The sequence below is a fragment of the Arachis ipaensis genome, chromosome B1 (assembly GCF_059453495.1).
Source record: "Arachis ipaensis isolate K30076 ecotype BB chromosome B1, ASM5945349v1, whole genome shotgun sequence".
Classification (NCBI taxonomy): Eukaryota; Viridiplantae; Streptophyta; class Magnoliopsida; order Fabales; family Fabaceae; genus Arachis; species Arachis ipaensis.
In genome coordinates, this window is record NC_142436.1 from 129202765 (window position 1) to 129229866 (window position 27102).

Sequence of the window (27102 nt, forward strand, 5' to 3'; positions counted from 1 at the left end):
AGGCCTCTACCATCAGCTTGACCCTTCCATAGAAAGTTTCGCATCATGGATTCTATCTTATTAGTTATCCCTTTAGGGAAGAGAGATACTTGCATGCGATAAGTAGGAATCGCAGTCACTATCGAGTTGAGCAAACAGAGTCTGCCTGCCTTATTAAGCAATCTTCCTTTCCAGCTGGCTAGCCTTCCCCGAATCTTGTCCAAAACATCGTTGAAAGTTGCGCGTGTCACCCAGAGTGATTAAGGTTCACCCCTAAACGATTAATTTGAATATATAGGGCCTAAACCATAAGAGCCATATTATTATTTCCCAGCAGCTGCATGATTGGACCACAGCATGACTTTATTGTACCGAAATTGATGTCTCGTACTAAAACACACATTTACATTATCAATCGAACTGATAAAAAGAAGTTGCAGAAAAAAAGTGCTCTTTTGCTTTCACGTGGAAGGATTTTCCACCGGATAATAATAATAATAATAATAATGAGCAGGTATAACTTTGCTGACTTATGTCTACTTGAGATTTGAAGTTAACGGAACTTGGATCCATAAAAGTAATAGATTTAGAATAAGAAGTGAATAAAATGAAAAATTCTTACATGGAAACAAGCTGAAGTTAGGGTGGATTATATTTGCATCATTACAAAGTGTAAAAATTAAACAAGAGTTTGTGTAACATCTTTTGTTTTGGTTGGTACAGGTTAAATCAATCAAGAGGAATGCAGAGAATGTTACTCAATTGAGAATGGTTGGAAAGGGTCATGGTATGCACATAACCTATATAGATAGCTCCACTCACTTTTAAATTGCTTCTAAACATTTTCATACCAAACATTCTAAGAAGAAAGAAAAAGTCTAATGTAAAATATGCTATGGTGTTGGCCTGTTGGGTTTCTGACTGAAAATATGACTTCGTTTTTGGTGCTTGCAGGTGTGTGGCACTTTGATCAAGTTCTTCTCCATGAAGAAGCTCATGTATAACCTTGAACAGCCTGCTCTCTACAACTTGGCACTGTCTAAACTTAAAAGAGCATTGCAACTTTTATTTTTTTAATCAATGTCTTTGTTGCCATCACAATATAGAACTAGAAATTCCATCAGTGTATTACCTATTAGGGGTAGTTATTTTATTAAAGGAAAAAGATAGTTATTTTTCTTAACGGAAAAAGAAAAGAAATGATAAAAACTAAAGACAATTCCAAATGCTGAAGCCAAAACCACATTATGTTGCAAGAAATTCATATCTAATATCATTCTTCTATCACGATCGAAAAGTTGAAAGGAACAAATATGTTCTTTACACCAAGTCTTGAACAACTTAGATTCAACATAAACACCAAAGAAAAACCAAGTGCATTAAATGAGTCCATTCATGCATTGCACATCCTAAATGAAACAAGGAAAAAAAAAATACTTCAAAACACTACATTGGAAGTGAATTAGCAACGTAACTACTGCCAACAAACTACCCTTTGAGAGCCCTGACAACGGAGAAACAACGTAACTGGCAGCCTTGGAGGCATACCTATTCCAAATTGATAGGATGTTAGAAGCCATATACTTGTCTGTGAAAATCTTTTCAATTTTTCCAGAAACCAAAATAGAAGGTACATATCCTCCTCCAGGAAAAAAAAAAAAAGAATCAGTTAGAAAATTGGAAGATATAGAAGGTACTCTAATGATGGCTTCAAAAGAAAAAATTGAGATATTACAATTTGAAAATTCATAATAAAAGCATTTCAAATTGGGGAACAATTAAATAAAAAAATAGTTCTAAATGTCAAAAGAGTAGCTATTGGTTTAATTGTTCCCAAACGGAAAATTCTTTCCTTTTTATTGATAAGATAAGAATTCAATTAGGATGAGAAACCTAAATCATATCATTTTCCCAAAATAAAACTAAAGGCTGGCCATCAAATTACACTAATTACAAAAATCACACCAATACTATAATAATTAAAATCACAGAAATCAAAGGGAGAAAATTATCGGAAGGGAGAAGCTGACGATGTTGATGAAGAACGAGGAAGACGGCGACGCTCTATGGAACCAGGAAGACGGCGACACTCTCTAGAGTGCACAACACGGCGACGCTCTCCGGAACGCACAACACGGCGACGCTCTCTGACGCGACGACGTTCTCCTCGGCTGGGTGAGGTGCTCGCGAAAGCTGTGGAGACCTTGGCAAGACGTCGTTCTTCTTTGTCTTCGGGGAGAAGAGACAGATTGAAGAGAAGAGAGGGAGATATAAACACAGAGGAGAGATATGAAGGTTGGGGAGTTAAACCCCAAAATGGTTCCTGAGATTGGCGTCGTGCACTAAAATCGTCCCTGAGATCCCAATTGCACCAATTACGTCCCTGAGATTGAGAAAAGTGCACCATATTAGTCCCCGACCCATTTTTCCTTCACGACGTGATGACATGGCTGGATGACGTGGATGGTAAGTGACACGTGTCACTCCATGATTTGGCCACGTGTAATGATGATGTGGTGATCAGTGACACGTGGCATGCTGACGTGGATAGTTGTGCCACGTGTCACAATGTTATTTGGCCACGTGTCCATTTGTGCCACGTGTCACAACCGTATTCGTCCACGTGTCATCCATTATGTCATCGTTGTAGATGCACCAAATTAGTCCCCCACTTTGCATTAATTGACTCATTTTAGTCCCTGGAATTGAATGTCGTGCACCAAACTAGTCCCTTCACCAATTTTTTCTCATTTTTTTTAAATCTAAAATTTTCAATATCTTAGATGCACTAATTTCAATTCTATTTTTTCATATATCATTTAAATACAAGTGCTTTCATAAAAATTTTTAAGATTTTAGTTTTAATTATATAATTTTTTTAATAATTTAACATTGATAATTTTTGTAATATATATGTTATTATAAAAAAATAATTATATGATTGATTGGATACTTTTTGTTTTCATAAAAAATATGTGCTTTTAACAAGAAATCAATAATTAAAAAATATATATTTTTTATTCTTATGAAATATACATTTTTGTTATGTGTAAATGAGCTAGATTGAAGGTACTTCAAGCACTCTCACTATCATCTCCGACCTCTGCAGTATAAACGAAAGAGGTCGGAGATAGTAATGAGGGAAACTTGAAATGCCTTCACGTCAACTCCAAGACGTCAGTTAGAGGTATCCGCAAGAGAAAAAAATATTTTATAAAAGTACTGAAAGAGGTTGGAGATAGTAGTGAAGGTGCTTGAAATACCTTCAGGTAAACTCCAAGTCGACGGTTAGGATATTCGCAAGAGAAAAAATATTTTATAAAAGCATTTTTATTTGAATAACATGTGAAAAAATAGAATTGAAATTAATGCATTCAAAAATATTGAGAATTTTGAATTTATAGAAAAAAAATGAGAAAAAATTGGTGAAGGGACTAGTTTAGTGCACGACATTCAATTTCAGGGACTAAAATGAGTCACTTAATGCAAAGTGAGGGACTAATTTGGTGCATCTACAACGATGACCTATGGATGACACGTGGACGAATACTGTTGTAACACGTGGCACAAATGGACACGTGTCCAAATAACATTGTGACACGTGGCACAACTATCCACGTCAGCATGCCACGTGTCACTGATCACCACATCATCATATCATTACACGTGGCCAAATCATGGAGTGACACGTGTCACTTACCATCCACATCATCTAGCCATGTCATCACGTCGTGAAGGAAAAATGGGTCAGGGACTAATATGGTGCACTTTTCTCAATCTCAGGGACGTAATTGGTGCAATTAGAATCTTAGGGACGATTTTAGTGCACGACGCCAATCTCAGGGACCATTTTGGAGTTTAACTCGAAGGTTGGGTGATAAAGTGAGCAAAACAAAGAATAAAGTAATTTTTTTTAGTATTTTTTAGATTTGTTTAATTTTTGTATGAATGATTGATTAGTGTTTATGAAGAGATACATAATTTTGTTAATTGTGTTTTTGTTTTTTTCTTTAGATTATTTAAATTTTGAAACGGTAAAATTAAATAATTTGATTAATCTAAAAGAGTAATTTTTGCCTAACATATAAAAAAAGATATTTAAGTCTTTTTGTAAAAATAAAATAAAAATTATTTTTTATTTTTATTAAATTATAAAGATATTTTAGTAAAATTAGTGATATGATATATATTTTTAAAAAAGAAATTTGATGCTGACGTGAAAAATAAATTTCACATATTTTATTATTATTTGTCCATATTTTTTATGTATCAGTACATATAAATTTATCATTGTATCGAAATAAACACCTATATATTATCAATCCTATGTGAAACCTCCATTTCATACTCATTAGTTATTATGAGATTATATATCAATAATGAAAGTCAATAAGTGAAGTTGAATTATTGTTTAGACATACACTATAACAAATATTGTCTAAATTCTAATTAAGGCACAATTTTTTGGTTCTTCTTTTTTAAAACCTAAGTGAAATAAAAAAAAAAAAGAGAAAAGGATAAATAGGTCCCTGACCATTGAAAAATACCTTTAAGTTCCTGACCTTCACAAAACTTGGACGGATTAGTCCCTCCATCCATATGCCTCCGTTAGGGACTGATCCGTCCAAAAAAAAATTATAAAAGATTAGTTATAAATTTTATTTTTTTTTTCATTATTTTATGGTAGGGGTGGCAAAGCGGGTCGGTCCGCTCCAACCCGCCCCGCCAATTAAAGTGGGTTCAAAATGCTAGCTCGTCCCACTTTATGGCGAATTAGCAGGCCAACCGGTTAGCCTACTTGACTCTTTTTTTTTTAAAAAAAAATAAAATTCATTAAAAATAATAAAAAGTAATAATTAAAAATTAAATACAAATAAAAAATAGTCAAATTATAATATAAATTTGCTTACCATCTTTTTTTTTATTTTTAACTTCAATAAAATGATTTAAAATAATATTTATCAATAGAACCATCGTTATTTTAAAAAATAAGTAACATAATTTAAGCATATATACGAAATTGTAAAATAAAATAAATAAAGTTAATAGCTAAAAGAAGAATGAAAAAAAGTGTTTGAAAGTTATATAATTATTAATTTTGTAATAGTAATCACTCTTTTATTTAATAAAAAAAATAAAAATCTTTGTCCCGCTGGGTCAACCCGTCACGCCGCCAAAACCCGCAAATTTGGCAGTTTTTTTTTAAATTTGACGGGTTCCAAAATCTAACTCGAACTGCCTTTTTTAGCGGGTTCGACGGTTCGACCCGTTTTGCCACCCCTAATTTATGGTATTGTCTTCAACAACAAAAAGAATTAGCATTATTTATTCACTCTTTGTAATTTCTAAATGAAAATATAATAACCACTGCAATTTTTGACGCCTTATTCTAAAAAGTTTTTTTTTTAATTTCTTTTTCGTCATATATTCCAAACAATAGCAAAGAAGTTTATCAACTACTTCTTACGAAAATCCTTTTTTATTGTCATTTTTGTCCAACTTTTAAAGTTTTCATTTATAATACCTGGTATAACTCAAAAACGACCACTATCACAAGCCTAAATATATCACAGCGGTCAAGAATACTCAAAATCAACAAATAAGTAGTGAACACTTTCAACATCCTTACCACACAACACACACAAATATACTAAACTTACTCAAACGGTCTTTAGTATTAACTCTATTGACTAATACAAATCAAGTAAAAACTTCACTCGAAATGGAACCACCCCCTTTCAAATAGCTTTAGCAAAACTATAGCAGGATATATCCTTCAATAATCTTTCTTTCTACAAAACCTGCACAAAAGAAATTAGTAATAAAAAAATTATTTTTATCAAACTTTCACATAAGTGTCTTCTCTTTCTTTTGTTAATTTGGCAACTTGTAGAACACCATGTATAGTTGACTCATTAGATCTAATTTCTATTGATAAAGATCTCGTCTTTCCAAACTCACTCTAACCCATCCCAAAGCTCAGATTCTCGTATGGTGGATCCTTTTTGGTTTGATACCGAAAAAAGTCCTGGAAAAAAAGACTTTAGAATTGTTGGGCCAACTGTGGGGAGCTCTCAACCACCGGAGAGACTTCAGGGAGGAATCAAGCGAGAGAACATAAGATGAGATGACACCACATCCAACACAAAACCTTAAGGTAAGTTAATGGGTCTCTCATCTTATAAACTCGTCACTCTTCCTTCCTTTCTTTGATGTGGGACTAACTTCAACACTCCTCACACTTGCAATATTAACAAGAATATCACAATGTAATCAATTATCTTCCCAAAATCTAATCATCCTCCCATCTCATAATTTTGTATATAGGCCATTAATCATCTTTTCTTTCACTTGTTGCTCCTTGATGATCTGCAGTTAACATATATCTTTTCATGGACTACCGTCAGTAAAAAGCATCTAAGTGTAAAACATTCAATTCAAATCCAGGTTATTACATGAGCAAACAATTCTTTTTTAAAACGGACAATCTTTTTTAAAAAACCTATACCACCATTTAAATAAGAGAGTCGTATTCCAAACAACTGCATCACCCACTCCAATTCTCCTAACTTCTTAGGTGCCCATACCATTTTTTACTTAACTTGAGCAATTTTAAGTTTACCATCCTCTTTTCTCTAGAAAAATCTTCTATGTAAAAAAATTTACTTCTTTCTAACCGTCTTTGACATCTTGTTTAATTCGACATTGTTTATATCAATATCTTTAGACATAATAATTACCATCCTCCTCCTTATTTTTATGCACAGAAGATTGTTTATATCTATATGTTTAAATATTATTGTCTAAAAAATGTTATTTAAAATTATAATTAAAGACAACAATTATAAATATTGGTATATATTCTTAGTTATCTCTTCAAAAATTAACTCGTTCAAGATTTGAATTGCATACATACACAAAATAAAAAATTTTGAGCATCTAATATTTGTTTAAATAAATGAATAACTCGATCAACTCAAATTGACCATTGATATCTATATTAAAAAAAATATTATATATTTTCTCAAACATGGCCTAAAATATCATTGTCAAAAGTCAAAATGGTTGTGAAAGTCCAATATAATTTTTTTCCTTGACCTTAATAGTTTGATAATATATGATTCTTGTATTGAGGAGTAAAACTGAAAATATATTATGAATTTAGAATAAATATTTATTCCGACTCTATTTATTTTCACGAAAGACTATATAGCCTCAAATTAAAAATGAACGACTAAATAACTTTTTAATTATTTATCCTTTTGTAACCCAAAAATGACGTTATCCTTTGTAAAGAGTAAAGACTATCCAATCTCTTAAAATGACTTCGTGGCCGAGAGATCCCTTCTTCGCAAGTAAAAAGTTATTTTGGAGGCTAATAAAATCCTACACAAAACCAAAAGAAATGTAATAGGCTTTTTCTTTTATTTTTTGTCTTTATTTTATTTTTTCTTGAATAAAGTTTCTTTTATTTAAAATGCAACAGCGTACATACAATAGATTGATCTAATTAGTCTTATCACCTTTGGACTTTTGAAAACAGAATCCATAAAAAAACATCACAACAGAATAATCTAACGACACCAATCCAAAGGAAAATAAAATAATTCAATGACCAACGCTAGTATATTGGGATTTGTTGGCCTCCAAAAGAGCTGTGCGAATTCAAATATTGGATTAAACTCATAAAGTAGAATATAGAGCTCATAATAGGTATAGTGTAAGTGAGAGAGTGAGCGTGTGTGTTACAAAAGAATTAAAAAAAAAAAAATCTCTCTTACTTGTCAAATCCACCCAACATTTTACTAGTTCTATGATAAATTCAAATATGATTTTTAGATTGAAAAGAGTAAATTTTATCAACTTAATTTACACATATTCTTTGTAAATATATGTTTTTATAATTTTTTTTAATTATACTTAATTGATTGAAACATATTTTTTAGGCTTTTAAATTTGTCAAATTAATTTCACTTTTATTTCATTCGATGTCTTGATATATTTATTGAAGTTATTCGAGGTTTAGAAGGTAAGGATGACTTGGGAAGATGGATAAAAAACATACAAAAGCGGAGATTTTGCGAAAAAAACAAAGAAAAAAAATCCTGTGTTGTGCGCACACACCAGTTTAATCGCGTGTCTTATTTAAAATGACACGGGACTCGCGATGCGATTTGGGGTGGTCATTTTGGCCAATTTCAGATCACTTTGGAACCAGTATGAATCAAGATTTGAGGAAGGATTAAACAAAGCTCATCATATACTCATTTTTACAATGTTTTTAGGTTTTTAGTTGGATTATAGAGAGAGAAGCTTCAAATTCTCTTGTTCTAGATTTTAGTTTTGTTTAATTATAGTTTTTCTTATAATTTCTTGTTTTGTTACTCTAACTTTCTTAGAATTTTTTGTTACTTCCTCTATTATGCTATTTTAGTTTATGAAGTTTTATTCTTATGCCTTCCAAGTATTTAATAAAATGTTTTACTTAGTTATAGAATAGATTTTACATTCTTGGCTTGGGTTGGGAACTTAGGTAATCTTGAGTTACTAATGTTCAAGTTGATTGATAATTTAGAAATGTTAATTAATTTTATTTTTATTAATGCTAATCTTTTACTAATTTCAATTAGTAAGTTGGTTACAACTTATGGTTATGGTTAATTAAGTCTAATTGACTTTCCTCAATTTATAGAGGTTGACAAATTGAGTTTGCTCTTTGTAATTATTATATTGTGGTTAGTAATAAGAATAGTGACCCTTAACCCTCATCCCTTGCTAAGATCTTTTAGCATTTGAATTTACTTCTCCTCTAGTTAATTGTCTTTATTAATTTTTTTCTATTTAAATTTTTGTCAATTACAAACAAACTCACGATTCCCTCATAGCCAATGATCATGCATAATATTGTGATTCCAATAAAAAATAATTCAGGTCTAAACTCTCAGTTATTGATTTGAATTATAACATTTTTAAACTAAATGTGCATAATATTGTGATTCCAATAAAAAATAACTCAGGTCTAAACTCTCAGTTATTGATTTGAATTGTAACATTTTTAAACTAAACTATAACATTGTTAATTATCGGTTTAGAACTACAACGAACTTTAGCTTTACAACTTGAAGATTTTTAAACTGATATTTAGCACCCATTATGCTACAATTGTGAAAGAAATTATAATATCACCAAGGTTGACAAAATAAGGATATACTTATTTTAATTTCCTGCATTGTCTTATTCTCATGTTCTACAACTAGTCATTATTAGTAACCGTTTTCTTTTCTCTCCATACGAGTTTTTCTTTTTATTTGTGAAAATACCACCACCATAGTCCTCAATCGGCCTTATAACTGAAGTAGAGTCATCAGAAGGAGCCCGAAATAAACAAGACCCCTCTGAGCAAGAGAGGGACCTTTTGCAAAAAAGTGTCAAGAAGGTACGTAAAAGAGATGAAGGCTTTATTGGAACAAAAGCACTTGTACCAAAGTTTGAAGACTGGATGTAGCATGAAGAAAGTGGAGCAAATAACAAGACCTATGCAACACATAGTGATAGGAAAAGACTAAGAGTTTGAAGATGATCCTTCGAGTTCTGATGAAGATGGTATAAACAATGATGAAAAAACTATACCTGAAATAGAGAAATCAAATAAGGGAATGGAAGAACCTAAAAGAAAGAATAACAAGTCAGAGATAATAGTCGAAGATATGGAAAAAGGGCTCTTCAACATTGTTATCGATGAGGAAGCTAAAAAGGAACTATAGAAGCTTTGGTGGAGATCCCTCACAATCAAGCTATTAGGGAGGAAAATAGGCTACACAACCATGAAGAGAAGAATATAAAACATGTGGAAAAATGTTAAGGAAGTGGCCGTGACGAAAGGTGACTTGACAAATTCTTAGATTAGTGAACGGTTTTTCCAGATCGACTTGGTGCTTGCTAACTTTGAGAGCATGTCGGCTCTTGCATTCTTTTCTTTGAGGATGTGCAAATAGACACCTCGGTAGTCAGCTCCTTAACCTTGGATAAGTACTGTTGTAGTAAGGGATCCTGTATTTGGCAGTCCCCATTTATTTAAGAACTAACTACTTAGGAGTCACTGCAAACATCTAGTATTTTTGTGCCGACTACCTTAGCCAGTGTTAATCTGGTCAAGAAAGCTTCGTATTCTACCTAATTGTTGGAGGTTGGGAATTCGTATCGAATTGACTGTTCGATAGTAATCCTGTTTTCATTTACTAATATTATTGCCACTCCGCCAGAACTGTTGTTCGACAAGCCGTCAACATGGAGTTTCCATAGTTCGGTAGCTTCACTTCATGGGTCATTTCGACGATGAAATCCATCATGGCTTGAACCTTGATTGCGTTTCTGGGCTCAAACCGTATTTTATAATGGGAAAGCTCAACCGACCAAGAAAGAATTCACCTTGCTAAGTCTAGCTTCTGAAGTACTTGCTTAACGGCCTAGTCTATTTGGACTACGATAGGGTAGCTCTAGAAGTATTGTCAGAGCCGTCGGGACGCTGTGAGTAGTGCATAGGCGAGTTACTATGCATCTTGGCGTTCTGGAGAACTTTACTTATGAATTATATTGTCCCTTGTGTTTTTTGTTCGTCTTCTCGGATTAACGCTTCTTCTGTTATAGAGAGGTAAAGGTACAATGTTTCTCTCGCTTTGGGCTTTGAGAGTACGAGAGGTTCTGCTAACACTTTTTTGAAGTGTTGGAAGCCTTTTCGCATTCGGTTTCCCACTTAAAACTTATACCTTTTTCATAAGTTTGAAGAAGGGGATAGCCTTCTGAGCCGAGGCTCCGAGAGGAAGCGCGAGAGAACGGCTAGTCGTCCAGTTAGCCTTTAGACGTCCTTGAGACTTGTGGGACTTCTCTTCTCGAGGATGGCCCGACACTTTTCCAGGTTTGCCTCCACTCCTCGTTGTGTGATCATGAAACCCAGGAATTTCTCTACCTCCATTAAGGCGCATCTGGTGTTTCCTCAAGGTACCCAATATAAGTTTGAGATCATCAATAAGCTCTTTGCTCGTTTCTGTTTTGGCTAGCATGTCGTCAATGTAAACCTCCAATTTTGTTCCTAAGAGGTCTTTGAAGATATTCATGACGAGTCTTTGGTAGGTAGCACCTATATTTTTTCCCAAAGGGCATGACTGTATAGCAATATGTACATTCGAGGGTTACGAACACCATTTTTTTCCGCCCGGTTTGTGCATGGGTATCTGGTTGTACCCTGAGTATGCGTCCATGAAACTGAGGTACTGGTGTCCTGAGGCGAGGTCTACCAACCCATTGATATTTGGCACGGGAGAGGCGTCTTTTGGACAAGCTTTGTTCAAGTCCGTGTAGTCGACGCACATTTGCCACTTGCTGTTTGCTTTCTTTACCAACATAACGTTTGCTAGCCAGGTCGTGGAGATTCTTGTTCTCGAGTCTAGTAGGAAGTGGAAGAGTCCAGTTGAGGGGAGCAGTGGAGAGAACTTTGAGGAGGAGGTGTCTGTTCCTTCTGTGATTATTTGACTTTTTAAGGTCTGCACTCGTTGGTGTAGCTCTTGAATTATTCAGTTCGCTTGTTCTCCCAGGCCATCGATTGCTCTAGCCTCGCCATATCGGTGGTCGTCAGCTCAAGGCTGTTGCTTATTGTGGGGTTGGCTGTGCATGGACGATGTTGATTATTCTCCCGTGGGTTGGAGGGTAGTTGTCGTTTCGCAGTTCATGTGCTGGGGTGGGATGTAACACCCCATTGCCCTAAGCCTTACCTCATGCCGTAAAGCAAATGATGACAAAGTGCTATGACAGTTCTAAAGCTCATACGGTAATATATATATATATAAAATAAAATACTAGAAACCCGATGAAGAAATATAGCTCAAAACAGAGATACAAAAGCGTGAAGCATTCACACGATAACTAAAGCGCAAAGGATAAGATACACAAAATAAAGATACAAGATCACAAGGTGTGTGTATATATATATATAAATAATAACCAAAAGAGTACTAGCTGCAGCCTATGAAATTTAGGCCGACTAGTTAATATAGACACAACAGAGTTTTTGAAATAAAACAACAACATCCTAGCTTTCAAAGTAAGCTTCTAAGGCAACAAGATACAATAAACAAAAGTGAGAGAATTTACATAAAAAAAACCAAAATGTAAAAGATAAAAGCGAATCCTCCACTCTGTCACCATCCCACAAACTCACCAAGGTGGGTTGTGACCTGCATCTGATAAACAACAACATATGGTATGAGAACCGGAGGTTCTCAGTATGGTAACAATGCCCAATATATAAGATATAAGGTTTCGGGACACCAAAGGCAATCTTTTAACTTCACATCAAGCATAAGATTCAAACTTAAAGTAAACCTAAACCATAAAAAGGTTATCTATCTTAAGGGATTTGTAACTAATATAAACACCGCTGTCCCACAGCCTTCGCTAGCCTAACCTCCATGCGATCTCATCGCCACCGTCTACCAAGCCTCCTCGATCCCAGTAGAAAGCACAAGTAATTGCAAACAAGTAAAACACAGGTAATATACATATATAGCAAGTAATTCATGAAGCAAGTAAGCATGTTATACATCTAGGCAAAAGATGCAATTAGGCAAAGCAAACAAACAAATAGAAGATGCACATGATGAATGTCTGTCCTATTGGCCGTGATATCACTTGTCGGTTCAACTGCCAACCCGACACATCCCCTTGGGATGTCACCTTTTGGTCACGAATAAAAATGGTACCCCATGGATATAGTGTCTGGCTCATTGTCCATGGATATAATGACTAACACACTCTTGTGACTTGAAAGGATGCGAGCGGGATACTCAACCTCAGATCTCACATCTCAACGTAAGTGGGATTAACCACCGTCCTTGCCAGGAGAATAGCGACTCATCAATCTCAATATATCAATAGTATAGAATTAGTCACAGTGATCACTACTCATAGCACAAGTTTAGTAATACTTATCTCATCAATCTCATCGGCCTCAATCATTCACTTGTCTCAATACACCATCATCTCAACACTCCACCAGTTCACTCAAGTTATTCCACCCATAGTTCATCCCAAGCCTAAGTCAATGTCTCTAAACTCGTAACAAAAATATCTAATCTTAAGTCATCTAATTTATTCTCATTAGTCTCAAAGTCTAATTACCAGTCAGGAGTCTTAAACAATAATTAAAGAAGTTTAGAAAACTAAAGAACCAGTTAAAATTGCAAGAAAACAAGTTTTCAGCTAATTAAACCTTCACTTCAAGAGCCAATAGTAACCGTCCTTGGTATAATAAGTTTTTGAAGGAGTTGAATGCTAGAACTATCCAGGATTGATTCCAAAATGAGAAGTAATACCAAAAATAAAACTCTTAACAATAGAGATTAAAGGAGTCGCTAAACCCTCTAATTACCAAGTAGAATTAACACAAATATCTTTAAGATGGAGGTATAAGTTAGAAATATGAATATAGGGTAGACCAATCTTACCAATAGGACTTCAAGAGTCATGCCAAACTGATTGGTTAAGGGAGCCAAAACACTAAAAAAATCCTTCTTTCAAATGGTTAAAAGCCGCAACAATATTGCGCAAATAGTTAGAGACATTTTCAGGATTTTAAAATCCAAACCGTAACAATGCCTTAGATACTTGCCCACCAAAAGTTGAATCCAAAGCTTATCTTTGCAATTAAGAATTTGTCAAATCAATTTACCAATTAAAGCCAGATTCACACAATGAGCATCTTTAAAGCTAAGACCCCTAGCTTTTTTTAGGAACAATTAAAGTTTTCCATTTCACAAGAGAAAGGCCTCTTCCATTACTTTGGCCCTTCTATAAGAATTGACGAGTAATGGAGTTGATTTTCTCACAAGTATAAGCAAGAAATAAAGAAATTTGCATCTAATAGATGAGAATAAATAAAATAACTGACTTTATCAAATAAATCTTTCCTCCTTTATTTAATAATCTATCTTTCCAACTCGTCAACCGCCTTTGAATCTTTTTAATAACATCTTAAGCCCCTCGTTTAGAGATACAAGAGTGACTCAAATTTATACCAAGATACTTTTTCAGATTCTGAGTGAAACGAATACTAAACATACAAGTAAATATTTGTTTACGAACAGAAAAAACATTTTTAAAACAAAGTGCTTTAGATTTTTGGAGGTTTACCTTCATTTTAGAGGCTCTATAAAAAGTATGAGAACATTCATCACCAACTCAACTTGAGACTTTCTAATCTTACAAAAGAGAAATAAATCGTTTGCAACACATTTGATGTGATATTTTTGATCCGTCTCTAGACACAGAAATAAGAGTCCAATCCCTTTTAAACACTTTGTAAGCAATCAAACAAACAAGCTAATCTCTCTATGCATAAAACGAAAAGGTAGAGACACATTAGTAGCCTTACATATTCAAAATAATAAATTATCACATATTACATGTTTTAATAAATATCATATTTTATTTTATTTAAATTAAAAATCCATACAAAATCACGCTTTATCAAATAATTGAAAAATAAAGTCAGCAAAAAAAAAATAATTGAAAAATAAAAAAGAAATTGGAGGATCATTAGTCATTACTTCATTAGTGCAATGCTGCTACGTTTCTCTTCTCCCCTTCTCTGCTCTCTAAGCCAGAGCTGGTGCCGCCGGCGTCGCTGCTTCGTTCTCTCTCGATCACTACTCCGCTGAGTCCGTTCAACTCCTGCGCCGCCTCCATTCTCCATTTGAAGCTGGTAATCCCCTCTTAAACATTTCTTGGGTAGCCACATGTATCACTCTGCAGATTCAAAGCCTCCAGCTATGGATTCACCAGTGACCCTTTTGATTAAGCACCTTCTCGAAGCTATACCTCATGACACCCTTTCTCGCCTCTTATCTCATTATGGTGCTTCCTCTCTTCGTCCTTGCTCTACTGGAAGGTAATTTAACTGCCACTGCTTTTATATATTTATTTAAAGCTTCTCCATCTTATAATTCACTAATATCACTCTTTGGCAATAAGTTTGTAATGCAAGGATTTGTGCCATCATTAGGTTCCATTGATTTGCATTGGCGAGTTTTGACCCTTTGTTTTGCCACCAGTCTATTCTTTGTAAGACATGGAAGAACATAGTGATAGGTTATGGGGATATGGTGTTGCATGTTAGGTGTTTGACGAAATGCTTTACATTTCTTTTATTGTTGTTTCATGGTTTTCGAGCATACATGTTGTAAATTAGGATGGTTTTGGTTTTGGGTTATTTCCATGTCCATTGGAGATCTTAATAGAATGAGAAAACATAAATGTTATTTTATCCTTCATGAAATGGTAGGGTGAACAAGAAGGAAAGGAACGAATTAGTGGAGTTGGTGCTTTTCTAAGTTCCATGGTGTTTTATCGTCATGTCAGGCATTAGCCATTTAGTGGGCCATTTGTTGTGTTTATATTTTTAAGGAAAGAATTAGTGAATTACTTTGGATGATGCATTTGGTTATTCATGGCCTATGAAATAAGGTGATAAGTAGAAATGCTTTTTGGCATAATGAACAAAAACAAAGTAACTAAATTTAAAGGTTTTAAACTAGAAAATAAATAAACTGTAGGCAGTAGGCTACAACGTGAACTTAATATAATTTTTCAATTTTATTAAAGAAAGAACTTTTGGGAGACTGACAAATCTCCCGATTTTCGAATTTAGATTGTGGCTGTGAGAGATCTTCCTAGAACAATTTGTTTTTTATGCTACTATGTTGTATATTAGCCTCAGCTTTTTAGCAGCTTTTATTAATTCTATTGCACAGCGGCTTATAGTTCGCTGATACTTAATTACTTGAACCATGCCATTTTGTTGATGGTGGTGTTTCATGTCCTTGTGAAACTTTTTTACAGTAACATCATTAGATCTATACCTAATCCACCTTGTGGAAAAAGGCTTTGTTGTTGTTTGTGGTGCCTCACAAAAAAATCTCACTGTTATTTAATCAATTGATAATATTTGTTCCAATTTATTTTTGTTCATGAATGTTAATCATAATTGTTTTGTATAATTCAGGTTGAGGAATTGTGCTTTCGTAGATTTCAAAAATGAAATGTCGGCATCTCAAGCACAACGTCAACTACATGGGTATTTTAATTTCTTTGAACCATTTGTTACGTTTCTTTTGGTTCAATTTTTTAAATGAATCAATTGCATATTAGAAGAGATGGCCTTAGAGTAGATTAATTTTGTTTTGCATTTTCTTAATTCTATATTCTTATTTGTATTATTCAAAACAATATAAAAATAGAGGTTGATGTAAATCATAAACCAGCTATGAAAATAAGCTTAGTGTGCCAAAGATGAGAGTGCTTTGATAGAAAATAGTCATACTCGAATTAATAGAATAAGGAACGAAACCACGAGAGAAAGTCAGGGTGTCACCTATTATTGAAAAGATGGTGGAATATTGTCTTAGGTGGTATAAACATGTGGAGAGAAGACTAGCAGAACCTTTGGTTAGGAGGATAGATCAATGGTTCTGGGCAGAGAGACACCTAAGAATATTCTAAGTGAGGTGATCAGGAGAAATTTAAGCCCAAATGAGCTTATTTCAAACACTATAAATGATAGGGTGCAAAGGCATTGTGGACCTATGTAGCCGACCCCACCTACCTAGTGGGACAAGGCTTTGTTGTTGTTTCTTAATTCTATATTTCTACTTCATATTCATTTATCCTGATATCCTTTTTCAATTGATTCCTGATTTTCAACTTTATGAGTAAAATACTTGCCCTGAAATTGGTTAATATAAATATAACGTTGTAAAGTTTATTAGAAACTGTATTCTTTGTATGATTGTGACTTCACTTTCATGGGGTTGGTTAGGTTGAGGCTTCTTGGTAAAGTCTTGTCAGCAGAGAGAGCTAATAATCCAATGGAAAGTGGCGAAAAAGGCAGTGTAGCTCAGCTGGGAAAGGAGTCTAAAGCGTCTGTGGTTAAAGATACAACTGTAACCAAAGCTATTGATGAAGATACAAAATCAGGATGTTTCCCTGTTGCTGAGCCAATTGCTGAAAGACTTGGTGTTGACTATCCATTTCCACCTCACCTTGAGTACGCTTCTGACATTGCAGTCTTTTGTATTTGTTGCTTTTTATTGCTTTAGGATTCCCCTTGGCACTTAAATATGGCAGATAGGTCAAGAAGATTAAATAAAAAACAGATTAATGAAAAGACAGTAAAAAAATCATAGTAGATTAAAAGTCTGATTCTACTTATATGTTGTTGAGGCTGTAAGAGTATAGAATCATGAAATTTTTCAATGAGAATTTCTTCAATCAAGTCTATATTTTGTATGTTCATTTAATCTCTCTCCCTCTTGCTTTTCATCTTTTTCAAGTCTCCCTTAACATCATGTTGTGTTTGGTGTTTACTTATTGCATGCAATTCAAGAATAACATATTAGGCGAAGCAGAATGCCACTGCAACCTGCAATATCTTACAATTTGTATATTTGTTCTTCTATTTCACATGATGAAAAAAGATATAGATTATTATCTGGTGATACATTGTAGCCATTTATTGCCCTAATGTTCAGTTTACAATGGAAACTTCAAATGATAACCACTGATAACTAACTTTGACAACTGTTATTTTAATCTATATTTTAGTATTTTAGTGCTTTGCTGCTGAATACATGAATAACTATGAATGATAATTATGTGTACTTATAGTATGTTGTCATGTATCCTACTTTTTAGTCGTAGAAAGTATGATGCATGGTTTTGGAACCATCTTTGCAGTGTGGTCTATAAAAATTTGGTTTGGTTTTGGTATACTCTAATCAAATTAGTTTAACAGGTACGCTTACCCTCCGCCGGATGGAAATATATTGACCAACATTGTTAATGCTCTGATTGCTGTTCCCCGATTTTACACTCAGGTTGTTCCAGTATTAGCTGAGGATGTAAAAATTCATTGGTTTCTTTCTCCAGCTCCCGTGGAATTATTTTTTTCATTTTATTTTATTTTTCTGCTGAGTAGCAAATTGTGATCACAAGTTTTCTACCTATCTAATATAGGTTCTACACTTAATGAACAAAATGAACATTCCAGCTCCATTTCGTATGGCATTGCCAACACCGCCATTACCTCCAGCCGTGCCAACACCACCACCTCCCCCTCCTCGGGTACCTTTGAAGCCTCAGTCTGCAGATCTGTCAAGTGGTGAATCAGAGATGGAATCTTCAGAAGAGGTATCATCACCATTGCTTCATTAGCATCTAATCCACTGCGATGTATATGTGCAATGGAAAATGCTTAAATGCTTCAAATTCGTGTAAAGCATTTATTTCATGCACATCTTTTTTAATACCAACAAGGGTGTGAGTGTGTGTGTGTGCGTGTTTTTTTCCATTCATTATTCTTAAGTTACCATAGGAAAGTAACAAAAAAGAATTTTAGGAGGTAGAGCCAACAACAGAAAAGCCTAAGAAGCGTGCCAGGCGTGAGACAATTATTGGCCCTGCCATTGATAAAGATGTAGCTCATGAGGATGTTGGAGTAAAACCAGCCACCTTAGTCCCAAAAGAAATCCCAGTAATCAAGAAGAACCCTGTTTTGCAGGTATTTGTTTACTTTCCATCTGATTGGTTCTTGTAGCATATTATTGTAGCTTACAGTTGTTGCTTTTCTTGATGATTTTGCAGATCAATATTGCTCCCAAAGAAATTAAGGATGAGCGAAAAAATGATGACAGAAGCCAAGATTTACAGGAGCCAGAAAAAGAGAGTCCAGATCCACATAAATTCTTGACTCCAGAAGAATTAGAGAGTATTGTTTAAGGTTTGTACTTTGAATGTAGCTAAATATCTACACTTTTTATTGCCAAGTCTCGTCCTTCTAGGTGTCGAAGTGCTACATTCCAAATATAGTATCTGCCTGTTGGGTTGAAAACGATTTTCATCAATGCCATAAATATAATGATTTAACATAAGTTCAATGAATGTAGTGGTACCTACACTGTTCTGGCAAATTTTATCAAATAAACAAAATATATTTCACTTAAAAATCTATTGTTTTTATATTACATTAATTTTCTCAAGGAATTTCATGCGTATCATATTGCAGTATCTTGTATCTATTGTCATTATATCAGCCTCCATTGAGTAATGTCTAGCAATTTTTTTTTGATAAATTGTTTCTAGTAGAAGGCTATTTGTAGACAGACTTGCATATCTTATCAGATTATCATATTAACTGATCATGTTTTCCAGTTTTCCATTAGCATTTGAAACTGTCTTGCCTCTATTATGGAAATTGGTAACTACTTTGAGAGATCAAGTGTTGAAATAAAGAATTGTGAGTAGCTTAAAATATCCCCGTCTTGATCTTATTGAAGCTACCTTTATAAGTTTTCCTGTATACAATCTCAAATTTGTTTCAAGTGACAATTCTTTGTTCGCCCACTTGTTTCATCAGTTTGTGGTTAATCTAAAGGAACTTGACAACTGCTAATTGTTCAATGCATCTAATCTGTAATATGGTCTGACATTTCTTTATTGCTTTTTTCTCAACAAAAATTTCTTTTGCTATGTGCATGATTTTCTAGTGGTCACGTACTTGGATGTTATGAAAACATTGTAGTGCAAAATTGCATGTGTAATGGATTTGTGTTTTTGAATTGATGGATGGTGCAGAACTATACCACTGGAAATCCGGCTCCTGTGTTGTATATTAAGAATTTGGCAAAAGATGTGGTTGGTGAAGATTTTTTTTTAATATTTGGTAAGCTGCTACACTTTTAGCTGTTTCAGGTTTGGTTTTATCGGTACATGATTTGTGCTTAGACTAGTACATACACTTCTAAAAAAATAATAATTACCTTAATGAACATCTTAGTAGCCTAAAATAAATAATAACTTTACCAAATATGTGACATAATGAGTTCATTATAACATAATCGTTCGGATGTCAATTGAGTTCTGCATATGTCTTTTGCTATGGCAGGGTGCTTGTTTGGAAGTATTGAGACTGCCAAGTCTTGCCTTCATGTAAAACTGATGCAGGTAAGACCTTGATTGGCTTTTAAAACCGTATATGAATTTCAATTTGGTGTTGATGCCATACGAGGAGACTTCCAAAACAAATATTCGCTGGTAGCAAAGCATGACTAAAATTAATGACTAGTTCTGAGTTTCAGGAAGGAAGGATGAGAGGTCAAGCATTTTTAACATTCCCATCAATTGAGCTGGCTCATCAGGGACTGGTATATTTCTCACAGCAGACTCGCTTTCCTGTGTTTTAATTTCTGATATGTGCAAGATGATTTCGTTTTCTGATTTTCCATTACGATATTTTTTATTCATTTGTCATATAGTTCTTCCAGAATTTGCTAAACCATGAGATGGGGTGATCTTATTAAATGGTTTATGTCACATACCTTTGGTTTCAGAATCTAGTGAATGGATATGTATTTAAAGGCAAGCCAATGATAATCCAGTTTGGTCGGAATCCTGGTGCCACTAAAGGAACTTGATTCTGTGGGCACAGGAGGGATGCACCACTAGTTTTGTGATCTCAGATCTGAGAATCGCATGAGGTCGTTTACTCATTTCCCCTTGTCTAAATGTAAAACGATAGATGGCTAATGCTGCAACTTTATGTCGACCGGGAGATGACTCCGCTTTGAACTACGTAGCTCCAGACGACATTTTGGAATGTTTGTGATATAGCATTAATCTTGATGCTGCCATTTGCATTTCCCATGGAAGGGCGATTCCGGGTTGTAAAAAGTTTACTTGTATGATGAATGATGTTAAGTTCCCCAAGATAGGTTTGTAATTTGGATTAAGGTTACTATATTTAAGCATTGATGGTATTGCTTGCTGCTATAGAATCCATTCTACAAAGGATAAGCCAAGTAGAATTGTTGTTTCTATAAGCCATCGTTAATTCGTTACTGGTACAGGAGACAACTGAGGAAACACTCAATAGATTCTAGATTCTGCACTTTGTGTGAGGATCATGTGGTTGGTTAAATTTAGCATACAAAACATGATGCTTATAGAGCTGCCTCTTTAAATCTTTGCTTCTTATAGATGGATAAATGGACCCATAACATTGTGGGAAAAGCACAGTGAGCAGAATATATTAAACCAAAATTGGGGAATAGTTTAGTCTTTGATGAATTCAGTTCTTCATTTCTCCCTGATATCTTGTCTCCCTCTAAATAGCATTGATTTCTTGATGTTTTGATTGTTGAAATGTTTATAATGTCACATATCACAAGACCACCTTCGTAAATTTAAGAAATGCAAATGATTATTGCTTTCTTGTGATTTAGTATATAAGTATAAATTATGTCATGAATTTTTTGATAAATTTACAAATAACCTGCACTTATTTATTCTCACTACATAGCTATTACAAATGTAATTTATATTATCGGTGGAAGTCTGTGTCTCTAAAGTAACTAAAAATAATTAAAATATATGAATTGCGAACATTTTTGTTTGTGTATAATTTTGTTTAAATGAATGATTGATATTTTATTAGGGTACTAAAAATGTCCTCGAAATATTCTCGCTTTCATTTTTTTATATCAATAAAAATATCCTTCAATAATTGAAAAACGTGGATGAAGACATTTTCTATTAACGTGAATGCCTGTGGCAAATAGAGAAGGCATATGTGACAATTGAAAGGATGACATGGTCAGCACACTCTATCCTAATTTAAAACACTAATTTTTAAAATTTTAATTAAAACAAATCCCAATTTCAAAATGATTCATGATGGTGATCCCCAAATCTTTTAGATCGCCAATACCACTCATTCTGAATTTCCAGAACCTTCTTTTTAAATTATTTTTTTACCGATACAAAAAATGGAAGTTACTTTTGTCAACGACAAAATATTTAGGAGCATTATTTCGAAATATTTAGGAGCATTATTTTGAAAGCATTTTTAGTGGTTAACCCTTTTTCTTATAAAACCATGTATATATCATCTAAGTTATATAAAACTTTTTGTCAAATGCAACTTGGTTACGAAAGCCAAGGTAGTTATCACTCCTGTCAATAATGGTGTGTCCTCACTAAAAACAATGGGTTTAGTTTACCAACCAGAGAAAAGAAAGCAAGATTTATCTACGGACATGTTGAATGTACAAAATGTATAGAAACACATCCACATTAGCAAAGAAGTGGCTTAACTTAGATGGCTAATTTGGCTCATCGTTGAACGAAAGGTTAAATAAGACACATTAACGAAAGTTCGCGATACTCAATCAGCCATCTACCTAACTCAGGGATCTTACACTACATACAAAATCAATCTGAAGCAGAAACACTGTAAGGACCATTAGTGCCTGTTCTAACAATAACAGAGTCCTTCCTAATCTCTATCTGAACAAATAATACTTGAACATTAACAAAATTACACGGGCATTTGATCAAATTCCAAGCAAATAAGATATGCATTATAATGATTGTGTAGCCATCATTGAAACTATTTCGGGCTCGTGACCATGAACCCTCAAGCGATATATACAAGTGTGTGAAGGGCTTCCATGGTTTGAGGTAAAATCGAGCCGTACTGTGTCGACAACAACAGAACTTGCTGAGTCCAGCAACTTGAAAGTTTGAGCATTGCTCTTGTCAAGGTCATATGTGAATTCTGATAGGAGAAACATCCTCTCTGGATGAATAACGGAATCCATATTACGCCCCTGTAGCCAACCGGAGATCCTGCAGTCTTTCGGAGCACTTGATCTGTCATATGCAACGCTCTGTTGAAACGAAAAATATTAGTACCAAAAATTAATGGCATTAAAAGGATGTGGAAAAATTAATGAAATATAAATATTGTAGCAAAAACTTGTGTATGAAGACAACAGAAAAACAGATCACATAAACTAATTGCCCATTGCAAAAAAAATTAAATAAAAAATAAAATAAAATGATAAAAAATTCAACTATGTTGACTGTAAAAGCATGGCAGTTAGTAGGTAATATCAGCCGACTTCACCCATTGGGATAAGGCTTTGTTGTTGTTGTTAGTTGGTAATATGCTTAAATAATAGAAGTTGAGCTCTACCTAGCAATTATAAATTACGATCTAACAGTAAATGCTCGATACTGCACACTGAATTCAGCAATTTTAATGCTATAGCAGATATTCTCTCCAATTGGGATAAAAAAAATGTAACTGCCACTTGCAAAATGTAAAAGATCAGGACAACTCAAATACGATACCAACAGACAAACAACACTACATAAATTGAGATGGAAATCAATTGAGGTGGAAGATCTCCGAGATTTCATTGACCAGATATGATTTAACCAGAAAAAATGATAGACTGATAAAGTGATAGTGCATCTATAACTTATTCTAATTTATAAGAGTGCTCCATCTATGTGCATCTATCTCTGAAATGACAAGGCAGGCCAGGTTGATAGCAAACATGAGAAGATCCTAACCCATAGTTGAACTACTAAAATCTATATATTAATAGTTTGACTCAAATAGCAAGGCATGGTATATTCCACACAACAATGAAGCCCTTGTCTTAAGGTATGCCAGAGTATCCTATATGCTTATAATCAAAATCAGTAAAATCCAAATCTACCTTGATAGTTCTGCTTAGAAGTTTCCTTGGACTTCTTTATGCATGACAAAACTACCAAGATTCTACCATCCTTCCCATAATATGTGCAACAACAATTTTCACAAAAATATTCATATATGTAAAAATCGAAACAGAGTACATAACCATTTCAAAAATCATTAAATCTGCTTCTTCCCCCTCTTTTGCATGTTTTATTGACTATTTGCAACCAAAAAAAAAAAAAAAAAAAAAATCCTGAAGCACAGATTAATCCTCTTCAGATAAAATACAACTTAATTCAATTGTTACTGCTCTAGCTAGGAGATGTTATAGTTGGTCCTTCAAATTAGTTTCATTATTTATATCCAATATCGACAGGAATTGGTACAACCTGTGGTAAACGCTTGATAGAAATGATGATGGGTACTCTAAGAGAGGACAAACTACCACTTAAAATTGATTACTTTCGCTTCTAGAAAAAACAACGAAGCACAATTAATTAATAAAGACCATGTGCTAGTAAGACTATTAAAAAAGGATCTTGTTAACAAGTGCTCTGGGCACTAGTTAAGGATACTTTAAGAAGAAAGTATTTCCAGAAAATAAAAAGTAAATGTTAATATTTTAAGTTTTCTATGTATTTAATTCATTGGGAAAACCAAGACTTTCTTCTTTTACTTTCTTAACCAATGTTCTTAGGACACTCCTTACCTAAATCCTAAAAAAGAACTACCAATCTAGCACTGGAAAATGCACTGGTTTTGCAAACACTCACCAAATAATGCGAACCTTCATCAAATGAATTTACAATGAAAACTCTTTGTCATACATACTGTGAACAAAAAACAATGTCCCGTTCACAGCTCACAGAAGAAATGAATAGACACCAAATGAGCAAGAAATCAGACATTTAACTTCTAGTTAAAATGTTAATTTGTCATAATTATGAAGCATGTAGTGACTTTTACAGAAAAGATGAACTATTTAGTCACACTCAGCCATCTAAAGCTACTTTAGTACAACAAAAATGCAAAATAATATGATGGATGACAAAGTTTGAAGTAATTTTTTATTCAAAATTAAGTACCTTCAAGCAATTACATAAAGGGAAAACCACTGCATTACTAAAGGTCTCACAGACTTACTCTCATACAACTGTAAATAGTTCAATATCATTCATGTAACATAACTACATCAACAAGACAACCTTGCACACATTGCACATTGAAAAATCCAAAGAAGCACTAAGATATCACGATTTGCCTTTGACATACAGAACTCTTTCAAAGGGAATATAAAAAGTATAAAAACCTTATATTAACATGAGGTAAATAGCATTTCAATTGCTTCTTCAATCATATACTAGATTAAGAAACATCAAGTGTGCATCTCAAAGGCTATTATGATGATATTTACATTATTGTCATGTTTAATACAAAAGTACAAGGATAAAAACTCCATATTCTGCAGACAACTACTTTTAATTCAGCAAACTACCATAGCCTATAACTGACAGGAAGGCCAAAACTTATCTTGCCTAGACTAAATTCCACTGGCACATTCTGCAAATTTATGAACTGACTAAAATAAAAAAAAGCAGGCATGTGTATAAATATGGGAAGACCATATGCATATGAACAATCACAATGCATCAATGCCCAAAACAAACATCCAAATTGCCCCAAAATTTTAATAAACCAAGGAACACTAAGAGTTGGCTAGTTGTGCGGAAAGAAAAGGAAAGACTTTGAAGGGGAAGGAAGGGGAAGTAAAGGGAGGGTTTGAGATTTTTTCACCCTAAATAATAGAAAGAAAGAGTTTGGAGTACTTCCTATATATGTTTACAATTTGTTAGGAATAAAATAATAAATTTAATTGAAATAAAATGAAAACCTCAAATTTGGTAGCCTGAAAATGAGGTTTTTGAGTGATTGAAAAAAACCTCCAAAACTCCGCTGCAAATAATAATAAGACTAGTGCATTAACCCTCGAAAACCACATTACCGAATACACCTACGAGAACACAACATATTAACTGATCGGCACAATGCATGTAGGAAATATCAGAACAAAGAAAGTCACCTTTGCAACATGCTCCAATGTGATGGCCTCAGGGACGATGGCAGTCCTCAACCTGATCTGAACAAACCCGCTACTGTCTTTCAATGGAAAGCACTGCCCCGGTTCGCCAAAGCTCGGTTTCAACATCTTTTCGGCATTGGGGTGAACACCATTCTTAGCAGACAACGAGAACCAGTTCCCTCTCCCTCCAACATCAAACGGCTCCGAATGCTTCACGACGGCGGCGCCACCACTCGCCAATGCATAGTCCACCATCCCAATCCCATCAGCAGCATGCTTATCAATCCCTTCCTCAATCATCTTCCTCGCGAATTCCTTCACTTCATCTATATCCAAACCCCCACTTGCCTTCACTTTCTTCAAACCCTCAACAACCTTATCAAGCTCTCCCTTTTGAATCCAATCTTTTGCCTTCAATGTAGCCAAATTCCCTTCCAATTTCTTACTCGCCGCTTCAAGTTTCTCCAATCTCTCCAATCTCTTCAACTCCTTCTCCAAAGCAGCGCCCTTCTCCTCAATTTTCTTGTCCACAACATCCACCCGCTTCTGTACCATCCTCAGCAGATCGTCAATGTCGGCGATCCTGCCCTCGAATTCTGCCAAGGCGTAACCGCCAGCTACGCCAGCACCGTCTCCGGAAACCATGCCAGCGTTGCCGGGCTTCGCCACGAGCATTCGAATCAACTGAAACAAGCACCAAACAACAATCCAAAGCCCGATATTCTTGCCCATGACGCTCAGCACCGTCAGCCACCGCGGCTTCTTAGCCTTCGGGACGAGTTTCCGGGTTCGCCGTTGCGGCGCGGCGGTGGAATCGCCGCCTCCAGCGGAGGCCTTCTTCGCTGGGACCAAATCGTTTGAAGTTCCGCGGAGAACGGCACCGGCACGGATCGATTGGTGGCTGAGGTCGCGGCCTTCTCGGACGGAGGAAGGTTGCCTTCCTTCCCCGGCAGTCCCGGCGGGTGAGACGGCGACATCAGTGGGGAGCATTTCGATGGCGGTGGTGGCCTTCTTGACCGCGCGCTGACGCGCTTCTGGGTTCGTGGCCATAATAGAGACCGAAGATGCCGACATTTGAAACCCTAATTTATGATTTGCGAACGAAGAAGAAGGTGATGAATTGAGAATTTTGAGTGAGAGCGAGAGTGCGCGAGATCGGAAAGCAAATGGGCAAACACCAGAGTTTCTATTTTTCTTTAAAACGAAGTTCTATGTTATTTTGTATTTTTGTTTGACACGGTGGAAATTCAATTCAACTACAGTCAATTTTAAGTGAAGTCTTCTAACTGACACTAATTACAAAGTAGTTTTAATCAAATTTAAATTAGGCATAAATTATGGGGTATATTATGTCAAAAATATGACTATCAGTGATAATAATAAAGTGCCGAAGTAAAAAGTATAAAAATATTTATCAATAACAATAACAAAGTGTCAAGAGACAATAAGA

At 34.7% G+C, this 27102-nt stretch overlaps 2 protein-coding genes across 3 annotated transcripts; one reads left to right on the forward strand and one right to left on the reverse strand.

Annotated features, from left to right (window-relative positions):
- Positions 1-14628: 14628 nt before the first annotated feature.
- Positions 14629-20971, forward strand: LOC107611315 (U11/U12 small nuclear ribonucleoprotein 65 kDa protein-like). Its single transcript, XM_021111248.2, has 11 exons — positions 14629-14920; positions 16034-16105; positions 16847-17074; positions 17822-17903; positions 18043-18216; positions 18425-18586; positions 18670-18798; positions 19660-19747; positions 19970-20028; positions 20163-20228; positions 20415-20971. Exons 1-11 carry the CDS (start codon positions 14769-14771, stop codon positions 20496-20498), a joined length of 1296 nt encoding a protein of 431 aa, XP_020966907.1. The 5' UTR covers positions 14629-14768; the 3' UTR covers positions 20499-20971.
- Positions 20972-22155: 1184 nt separating this feature from the next.
- On the reverse strand, positions 22156-26879 carry LOC107634036 (SUN domain-containing protein 1). 2 transcript variants are annotated; one of them, XM_021123888.2, is made up of 3 exons: positions 25653-26849; positions 25464-25525; positions 22162-22751 (listed from the first exon to the last, which is right to left on the reverse strand). In XM_021123888.2, exons 1-3 carry the CDS (start codon positions 26724-26726, stop codon positions 22499-22501), a joined length of 1389 nt encoding a protein of 462 aa, XP_020979547.1. In that variant the 5' UTR covers positions 26727-26849; the 3' UTR covers positions 22162-22498. The 2 variants fall into 2 exon arrangements, with proteins under 2 accessions (XP_016193109.1, XP_020979547.1); XM_016337623.3 differs by lacking the exon at positions 25464-25525 and having other exon boundaries at positions 22156-22751; positions 25653-26879.
- Between the last annotated feature and the right edge of the window lie 223 nt (positions 26880-27102).